General features: G+C 43.0%; 1 protein-coding gene across 3 annotated transcripts; it reads left to right on the forward strand.

The window, feature by feature from the left end:
• Positions 1-6,671: 6,671 nt before the first annotated feature.
• Positions 6,672-9,142, forward strand: LOC120028780 (putative uncharacterized protein DDB_G0292636). 3 transcript variants are annotated; one of them, XR_005473533.1, is made up of 4 exons: positions 6,672-6,845; positions 7,594-7,694; positions 7,839-8,060; positions 8,779-9,142. XR_005473533.1 is itself a non-coding variant. In XM_038974021.1 (4 exons), the coding sequence occupies exons 1-4, from the start codon at positions 7,103-7,105 to the stop codon at positions 8,803-8,805; spliced, it is 360 nt and encodes a 119-aa protein (XP_038829949.1). In that variant the 5' UTR covers positions 6,874-7,102; the 3' UTR covers positions 8,806-9,142. The 3 variants fall into 3 exon arrangements, 2 of the variants coding, with proteins under 2 accessions (XP_038829949.1, XP_038829948.1); XM_038974021.1 differs by lacking the exon at positions 6,672-6,845 and adding an exon at positions 6,874-7,124 and having other exon boundaries at positions 7,851-8,060; XM_038974020.1 differs by lacking the exon at positions 6,672-6,845 and adding an exon at positions 6,890-7,124.
• Positions 9,143-10,581: the final 1,439 nt, after the last annotated feature.

The following is a 10,581-nucleotide window of genomic DNA, read 5'->3' on the forward strand; positions in this document are numbered from 1 at the left end:
GGACTTCCTGACGGGCCGCACCCAGGTGGTGAAGGTAGGAAACAACACCTCCACTTTGCTGATCCTCAACACAGGGTGCCCCCACCTGTACTCACTGTTCACTCATGACTGCGTGGCCATGCACGCTTCCAACTCAATCATCAAGTTTACAGACGACAACAGTAGTAGGCCTGATTACCAACAATGACGAGACAGCCTACAGAGAGGAGGTGAGGGCCCTGGGAGTATGGTGCCAGGAAAATAAGCTCTCACTCAATGTCTACAAAACGAAGGAGCTGATCGTGGACTTCAGGAAACAGCACAAGAACCCCTATCAACATCGACGGGACAGCAGTGGAGCAGGTGGAAAGCTTCAAGTTCCTCAGTGTACACATCACTGATGATCTGTAATGGTCCACCCACACAGACAGTGTGGTAAAGAAGGTGCAACAGCGTCTCTTCAACCTCAGGAGGCTGAAGAAATTTGGCTTGGCACCTAAAAACCCCTTTTATAGATATACAATTGAGAGCATCCTGTAGGGCTGTTTCACCACCTGTTATGGCAACTGCACCGCCCGCAGCCTCAGGGCTCTCCAGAGGGTGGTGCGGTCTACCCAACGCATCACCGAGGGCAAACTACCTGCCCTCCAGGACACCTACAGCACTTGATGTCACAGGAAGGCCAAAAAGATAATCAAGGACAACAACCACCCGAGCCACTGCGTGTTCACCCGCTATCATCCAGAAGGCAAGGTCAGCACAGGTGCATCAAAGCTGCGACCGAGAGACTGAAAAACAGCTTCTCAAGGCCATCAGACTGTTAAATAGCCATCACTAGGCGGCCTTCACTCAGTTACGTAACCCTGCTCCTTAGAGGCTGCTGCCCCATATACATAAACTTGAAATCACTGGACACTTAATAAGTGGAAACCTTTAATAATGTTTACATATTTTTGCTTTACTCGTCTCATATGTACACTACCGTTCAAAAGTTTGGGGTCACTTAGAAATGTCCTTGTTTTTGAAAGAAAAGCAAAATTTTTGTCCATTAAAATAACATCAAGTTGATCAGAAATACAGTGTCGACATTGTTAATGTTGTAAATGACTATTGTAGCTGGAAACGGCTGATTTTTAATGGAATATCTACATAGGCGTACAGAGGTCCATTATCAGCAACCATCACTCCTGTGTTCCAATTGCACGTTGTGTTAGCTAATCCAGGTTTATAATTTTAAAAGGCTAATTGATCATTAGAAAACCCTTTTGCAATTATGTTAGCACAGCTGAAAACTGTTGTCCTGATTAAAGAAGCAATAAAATTGGCCTTCTTTAGACTAGTTGAGTGTCTGGAGCATCAGCATTTGTGGGTTCGATTACAGGCTCAAAATAACCAGAAATAAATACCTTTCTTCTGAAACTCGTCAGTCTATTCTTGTTCTGAGAAATGATGGCAATTCCATGCGAGAAATTGCCAAGAAACTGAAGATCTCGTACAACGCTGTTTACAGCTTCACAGAACAGCGCAAACTGTCTCTAACCAAATCAAATCAAATGTATTTATATAGCCCCTCTTACATCAGCTGATATCTCAAAGTGCTGTACAGAAACCCAGCCTAAAACCCCAAACAGCAAGCAATGCAGGTGTAGAAGCACGGTGGCTAGGAAAAACTCCTTGGAAAGGCCAAAACCTAGGAAGAAACCTAGAGAGGAACCAGGGGTTAGAAAGAGGAGTGGGGGGCCCCAGTGCACAACTGAGCAAGAGTACAAGTGCATTAGAGTGTCTAGTTTGAGAAACAGACACCTCACAAGTGCTCAACTTGCAGCTTCATTAAATAGTACCCGCAAAATACCAGTCTCAACGTCAACAGTGAAGAGGCAACTCTGGAATGCTGGCCTTCTAGGCAGAGTTGCAAAGAAAAAGACAAATCTCAGACTGGTCAATAAAAAGAAAAGAGTAAGATGGGCAAAAGAACACAGACACTGGACAGAGGAAGATTGGAAAAAAGTGTTATGGACAGATGAATCTAAGTTTGAGGTGTTCGGATCACAAAGAAGAACATTCGTGAGACGCATAAACATTTTTACGATGCTGGAAGAGTGCTTGACGCCATCTGTCAAGCATGGTGGAGGCAATGTGATGGTCTGGGGATGCTTTGGTGGTGGTAAAGTGGTAGATTTGTACAGGGTAAAAGGGATCTTGAAGAAGGAAGGCGTTCACTCCATTTTGCAACGCCATGCCATACCCTGTGGACGGCGCTTAATTGGAGCTAATTTCCTCCTACAACAGGACAATGAACCAAAGCACAGCTCTAAACTATTTCCAAACTATTGCAAGAACTATTTAGGGAAGAAGCAGTCAGCTGGTATTCTGTCTATAATGGAGTGGCCAGCACAGTCACCGGATCTCAACCTTTTTCAGCTGTTGTGGAAGCAGCTTTACCGTATGGTACGTAAGAAGTGCTTCAGGAAGCATGGGGTGAAATCTCTTCAGATTACCTCAACAAATTGACAACTAGAATGCCAAAGGTCTGCAAGGCCATAATTGCTGCAAATGGAGGATTCTTTAACGAAAGCAAAGTTTGAAGGACACAATTATTATTTCAATTAAAAATCATTATTTATAACCTTTGACTATATTTCCTATTAATTTTGCAAATCATTTCATGTATGTTTTCATGGAAAACAAGGACATTTCTAAGTGACCCCAAACCTTTGAACGGTAGTGTATATACCCTATTCCATTCTGCTGTATTTTAGTTTATGCCACGCCAACACTGCTCATCCTAATATTTATATATTCCTTAATTACGTTTTACTTTTAGGTTGTGTGTATTGTGTGTGTTGTTGTGAATTGTTAGATAATACTGCACTGTTGGAGCTAGAAACACAAGCATTTCACTACACCCGCGATAACATCTACTAAACGTGTATGTGACAAATAAAATGTGATTTAATTTAATTGAAATATTAATCAAATGTGTTTTGTGTGTTAAGAATTGTCATGTTAAAATACCTTACACATTTAGTAATGACAAATGAATTTGATACTTCACACAGTGAAACTTTTATCGATAAGAGTGGGAAAAAAGGTGCTGTGCATTGATAAGCACACCAAAGGCGGCATTAACGATAAGTAGTCAAATAAAGACGACACTTCTAAAAGCCTATTTCACACCATAACCTGCTGAATTTGAAAGATACATTTTCTTTCATTTTGATTTCGGCACAAATGAAAATGTGGCACATGGATTGATGTTTCAGTGTTGTCTCAATGAAGAGTTCGGCGTTCGACTAGCCACATGCAACATGCACGTGCAGTTACAAGCCTGCTAGAGTTAGCGGCAGGCAGAGGAGCAATATCCACCATCGTACTATGGATAAACTCTGAACTGGAATGGGAAACTAACTGAAGCTGGCTAGCTTTAGAAAACCCTGAGTAGATCTAGCTTGCTTCGTAGTATACCCCTTTGGTCAAATAGTTTCTTAACCAACCCAGCTCATTTTTAACAATGAAGTACCTTACTGTGATTGTTTTCAATTAGAATGGTCAAAAATAAACAAAAATAGCTTCTTAGCAAAGAGCAATTTCTCAAGCAAGAATTTTGCTACGACTGTCTGGGAGTGGTCTGAGTGGGGAGGGGAAAACTGAACATTAGCTGTTATTGGCAAAAAGGTTTGGAACTCCCTTTCTTATTGGTCTATTAACCCCCAGGTTTGTTAAACATACTTCCATGGTTGGTTTCATTGATTTTTCCCTTTAACTGCCCCTAATTGACCCATTTTTAGCTACAACTTCCATTTATGTTGGAGAGGATCAGCTTGAGCAAAGTGAAGTGTAGAATCACTGATCTACAAATAGTATTCCCTGCCAAATAATAGGCTTTGTGCAATTAAGATTCCTAGAGGTACGCCTCCCCTAGCTTAGGCAATCCCCCCACCGATTGTCACGGCTGGGGGCCCTCAGATCCTCAAAAAGTTTTACAGCTGCACCATTGAGAGCATCTTGACTGGCTGCATCCCTGCTTGTTATGGCAACCGCTTGGCATCCGACAGTAAGTCTCTACAGAGTGTAGAGTGTATGGCCCAGTACATCACTGGGGCCGAGCTCCCTGTCATCCAGGACCTCTAGATCTTTGTGGGCTATACTCGGCCTTGTCTCAGGGTAGTAAGTTGGTGGTTTGAAGATATCCTTCTAGTAGTGTGGGGGCTGTGCTTTGGCAAAGTGGGTGGGGTTATATCCTGCCTGGTTGGCCCTGTCCACAGTGCCACAGTGTCTCCCGACCCCTCCTGTCTCAGCCTCCAGTAATTATGCTGCAATAGTTTGTGTCGGGGGGCTAGGGTCAGTCTGTTATATCTGGAGTATTTCTCCTGTCTTATCCGGTGTCCTGTGTGAATTTAAGTATGCTCCCTCTAATTCTCTCTCTCTCTTTCTCTCTTCTCTCGGAGAACCTGAGCCCCTAGGACCATGCCTCAGGACTACCTGGCCTGATGACTCCTTGCTGTCCCCAGTCCACCTGGTCATGCTACTACTCCAGTTTCAACTGTTCTGCCTGCGGCTATGGAATCCTGACCTGATCACCGGACGTGCTACCTTGTCCCGGACCTGCTGTTTTTGACTCTCTCTCTCTACCGCACCTGCTGTCTCTAACTCTGAATGATCGGCTATGAAAAGCCAACTGACATTTACTCCTGAGGTGCTGACCTGTTGCACCCTCTACAACCACTGTGATTATTATTAGTTGACCCTACTGGTCATCTATGAACATTTGAACATCTTGGCCATGTGTAACAGTATAACTTTAAACCGTCCCCTCGCCCCGACACGGGCGTGAACCAGGGACCTTCTGCACACATCAACAACGGTCGCCCACGAAGCGTCGTTACCCATCGCTCCACAAAAGCCGCGGCCCTTGCAGAGCAAGGGGCAACACTACTTCTAGGTTTCAGAGCAAGTGACGTAACTGATTGAAACGCTGTTAGCGCGTACCCGCTAACTAGCTAGCCATTTCACATCCGTTACACTCACCCCCCTTTCAACCTCCTCCTTTTCCGCAGCAACCAGTGATCCGGGTCACGGCACCAATGTAACAGTATAACTTTAGACCGTCCCCTCGCCCCTACACGGGCGCGAACCAGGGATCCTCTGCACACATCAACAACGGTCACCCACGAAGCGTCGTTACCCATCGCTCCACAAAAGCCGCGGCCCTTGCAGAGCAAGGGGCAACACTACTTCTAGGTTTCAGAGCAAGTGACGTAACTGATTGAAACGCTATTAGCGCGTACCCGCTAACTAGCTAGCCATTTCACATCCGTTACACATGTTCTGTTATAATCTCCACCCGGCACAGCCAGAAGAGGACTGGCCACCCCTAATAGCCTGGTTCCTCTCTAGGTTTCTTCCTAGGTTCCTGCCTTTCTAGGGAGTTTTCCCTAGCCACTGTGCTTCTACATCTGCATTGCTTGTTGTTTGGGGTTTTAGGTTGGGTTTCTGTATTCAGTTTGTGACATCGGCTGATGTAAAAAGGGCTTTATAAATACATTTGATTGACTGAAATTTGATTGATATACCAGGCAGTGTCAGAGGAAGGCCCTCAAATTGTCAAAGACTTTAGCCACCCAAGTCATAGACTGTTCTCTCTGCTACCGCACAGCAAGCGGTACCAGAGAGCCAAGTCTGGCTCCTGAACATCTTCTACCCCCAAGCCATAAGACTACTGAACAGCTAATCAAATGGCTAACCGGACCATTTACATTGACCCTCTTTTTTTTGCACTGGCTCTATGCACACTCACTAGATTCTACCCACACATTCACACATACTACGCTGACACTCCCAACACACACATACACACACTACAAACGCTCACACACACACGTGCATATTGATGCAACACTCACACATAGACACACGTGCTGCTGCTACTGTGTTTATTTTCTATCCTGATTGTCTAGACACTTAACCCTACCTGTACACATTGCCTAAATTACCTCAACTACCTGTACCCCTGCACATTGACTCAGTACTGTTACTCTTTGTAAATAGCATCGTTATTGTTATTTTACTGTGTTACTATTTTCCTTTTTTTATTTAGCAAATATTTAAAACAATTCTCACTTTAACTCTGTATTGTTGGCATAGGGGTCATAAGTAAGCATCTCACGGTAAAGTCTACACCAATTGTATTCGGTGCATGTGACAAATAAAATGTGATTTGATTGGAGACTGCATCCCAGCCGGCCAGATGGCCTTCTCCCATGCACTCCAGTGACTCCTTGTGGCAGGCGGGCGCATACAAGCTGGGTTGTACATGTTTACTGGTCCTGTTTTAACAGACCAATATAGACATCTTCAGGGTTGGCATTTTTTTTTATTTCTGCATGCTCTGGCCGAACGCTACCCTATGTAGGCCCACGGACGTCACATCATTGGGCTCAAATCATGCGGTCAATAAGGCAGCATGGTCCATCATCCAGAAGAAAATATATATTTATATATTTTCGAAATAAATGTTTGAATTTACAAAACTAGTTTTCATTGGGAAGGCAGATAATGCATTGTTATAAAAGGCAATTACCTTTGCATGTGAAAAGACATAATCCTACTCATTACTACACGTGCGTGACTACGTCACGTTTGTTTTGGCCAGTGTTCGCGGTCGGCCAGAGCTGGGCACTGGCTCACACCCCGGAGGCAGCCCCGTTCCAAAGCGATCACGTTTCACCCGGTTCAAACTCTTCGGGACAGATAAGCGAACCCCCTTCGTGATTGCAGTCTCAGACTAATTTGCCTATGTAGCAGACGACACATTAGCCGAATAATTTAGTTTTAATCGTCATGCTACCGGACTAAGACTCCACCAGGTAAATTCCACAATCAGGGGCTCTTTCAAAACCGTTAAAAAACATTAACATTATCATTGTTACTGGACAAAATCAGATAGTCCCTCCATTTAAAACTCCTTATGCCGTTTTGTGCCTTCTGACCAACACGCACGTGTTTTGGTCACGTGGTTGCGGGGTGGGGTCAACAGGTAGGTGCGTTGCATGTGTTTTTCCGTTTATAACGTGCAACATTGCTATTGCTGGTTGTCTTTACTGCCGTGTGCTCTCAAGACAAAATGGATTTCGATTTGGCTTCAGGTAAATCTTCATTTCTTGAATCATAATTGCATTCAACTTTAAAATATTGTCTGAATACAGAAACGACATTGTATGCATTTCTCAATTGATTTGGTGGTTATTAGTCTGAGATGCGAGCCTAAAATGTTCCTATTATTTGAGCTGATTGAATGCACTTCACACCTATTAAGCATTTAATTTTATTTCAAAGACTGCCTTAGTTGAGGCAATATGTTTACATTATTAATGGAAGAAGGCAAATGTGCCTCTGAAGGACTTATATAAATGACATGATTAGCAATTGAACATGGACAGGTGGAGTAGGCCTTATGTCCTTTCAGTTGAAGAACGCATAGTGCCACTGTCTATTTATTGCTATTGAGGATGGTAACCTATAATTTTAATGAAAATGTTCTGGTTAGTTTATTAGGCTGTGATTGTTCATGTAAAGATAACTAAGCCTACATTGCCTGTCTCTTATTTTCCACAGCTGTGGGTAAAGATGATCAGGTGAAAAAGGATGATGCATCTGGACAGGAACAGAATGCCCTATTTGGATGGGGGAAGAAGAAGGACAAAGATGGGGATAAGGTAAGAAACATACTGTTACCATTACCTAAACCAGTTGCTTGATGAGTGTGTCAATTGTATTTCAGCCATGAATGGCAATTTGTGTGCAATTAATGCTGACAATCATACGCATACAAAGTATTCTGACTGTATACCAACTTTCAGTGTGTGTCCAAGGACAAATCAAAGGACCATGACAAATCGAAGGACCGTAAGGACCATGACAAATCGAAGGACCATAAGGAGGACAAAGACAAGTCTAAGGAACATAAAGACAAGAAGCATGGTGACAAGAAGGACAAAGGTCATAAGAAGAAAGACAAGAAGCCCAAGGAGCATAAGGACAAAGATGATGGGTCATCATCTTCCTCGTCCAGCAGCGATGAGGTAGTGCACATTAGCCTTGATTTGTTATTTTTGTTGTTGTGATTATTGTTCCAAAGAATGTTAATATATGACTGCTATAGAATGGGGTCCAAAAAGTCGTGTTGACAACCACTCCTTTAGTTCAAGGGTTCCTTACTATCAAGATGGGTAAGTCAATAGAGGCTGTGCAGGTCATACCAGTTGTGGCAGTTTTATCAGGTTAAACGCCCTAGTTAAGTAGGTGTGGTTGTGGCAGTTTTATCAGGTTAAACGCCCTAGTTATGTAGGTGTGGTTGTTGCCATTTACAACACTTGAGACTCAGAACGTCTACTATCACATGTTGTTCCATACACTATCAGCTAGTATAACATCATTTTAGAAACCAATATCTTCTTTAGCAGTCTATTCATGCTACCTCTTACTGTAATGGTTATCTGTTGTCGCTAGGTATATTGGCAAGACAGTAAGACTTGTAACCTTGGTCGTGCCTTACTTTAATGTAAAAGAGGAAATGGACAAGAATGCTCTGAGTTACTAGGTGTGTCTGTGAAAACAGATCAGATAGGAGAGCAATAAAAAGGTGTTACCTGCCCTACAGTCACATCAGGGCCTGACTGCATATTTCACCCAAGACAAGTGTTTATTATTAGTACATGTAAGGGTTCATACTGGCATTTTAATGTGGTACATAATCACTAGGGTTGTCTTTTATTAAATGTATGTCTTTTGTCATTTTAGGATGAAGGCAAGAAGAAGCATCACTGATTCTGGTGCTATGAGGAAGTGCTACTGCCAGTGAACTCTTACAATGTTTTGTACTGCAATGTTGCCTGCATGATATTTACTGTGTACTGTTTCCTTGTTCCTGATCATGTGTTGATGTGCCAGACTGTAAAGTAGTGGTTTTACAACAGGACATTAAATAACACAACAACCAGGATGTATGGTGATTGTCAGCCTTTTTTCACTTCTTTCCTCCCTAGTAAAAAGTCTAATGTCCACCAGAAGGGGGAGGTGTTCTTCATTCAATGTTTATTTAATAGATTGAATTCAATTGCTTTGTTGAAGTTTTTTGATAAATTGTCCAGTTCAGAAGATTGAATTGCATTCACTTTTGTTTATTTTAGCACAAGTTATGGGAAAGCTCAATGTTCTTAGTTTGGAATAAAAAGCATAAGGGTGCATATACCTAAAGGTTTTCTCAACAGGGGATAGGAGTGGGACATGGGTACTGTGCATGTTACTTCAGTACATATGTATTGTACTCCAACTATGCAGAGTTAAGAGGGCAGTCCATTCCTTGTCTAACCTGAATGGACTTAGTGAGCAGGTGCACTGGCCTTGAGTAAATTCGTTCTATTAAAAACTAACTAGTAAAAGCAGAGCTGCACAAGACTGGGGTACGCAAAATGCATGACATAGCAAAGCCAGGTAGTGTTTCCGTAACACTGGCATCAATATTAAAGTGGACCTGAACTCTAACATGGGTTGTCAGGAAAGAGGAATTAAAACATTTAACATACGGAATTTGTTCACATACTTAATCTTTTATACTGGGCGGAAAAAGAAAATGGAGCGATTGCAAAATATATCAATAAATAAATAGTGTGTGGATGCTGCTATTGCTGTATGGTAACTCCTATCACACTAGGCTGTATCCCTGTTGGGATGCATGGGAGGGGAAATTAACAGATATACAGCCTGTCTTTAGTTGATCTAGTGAACTTGTCAGCAGAACTAGATGGTCACTTAATTTATGCTTTCATGGTTTATGAAATGAAAAACAAATGGTATGCTCATATGGTGTATTGGCTACTAAACTCAGCAAAAAAAGAAATGTCCTCTCACTGTCAACTGCGTTTATTTTCAGCAAACTTAACATGTAAATATTTGAATGAACATAAGATTCAACAAAACATAAACTGAACAAGTTTCACAGACATGTGACTAACAGAAATGGAATGTGTCCCTGAACAAAGGGGGGGTCAAAATCAACAGTCAGTATCTGGTGTGGCCACCAGCTGCATTAAGTACTGCTGTGCATCTCATGGACTGCACCAGATTTGCCCGTTCTTGCTGTGAGATGTTACCCCACTCTTCCACCAAGGCACCTGCAAATTCCCGGACATTTCTGGGGGGAATGGACCTAGCCCTCACCCTCCGATCCAACAGGTCCCAGACGTGTTCAATGGGATTAAGATCCGGCTCTTCGTTGGCCATGGCAGAACACTGACATTCCTGCCTTGCAAGAAATCACGCACAGAACAAGCAGTATGGCTGGTGGCATTGTCATGCTGGAGGGTCATGTCAGGATGAGCCTGCAGGAAAGGTACCACATGAGGGAGGAGGATGTCTTCCCTGTAACGCACAGCGTTGAGATTGCCTGCAATGACAACAAGCTCAGTCCGATGATGCTGTGACACACCGCCTCAGACCATGACGGACCCTCCACCTCCAAATCGATCCCACTCCAGAGTACAGGCCTCGGTGTAACGCTCATTCCTTCAACTATAAACGCGAATCCGACCATCACCCCTAGTG

The sequence above is a fragment of the Salvelinus namaycush genome, chromosome 34 (genome assembly GCF_016432855.1).
Source record: "Salvelinus namaycush isolate Seneca chromosome 34, SaNama_1.0, whole genome shotgun sequence".
Lineage (NCBI taxonomy): Eukaryota > Metazoa > Chordata > Actinopteri > Salmoniformes > Salmonidae > Salvelinus > Salvelinus namaycush.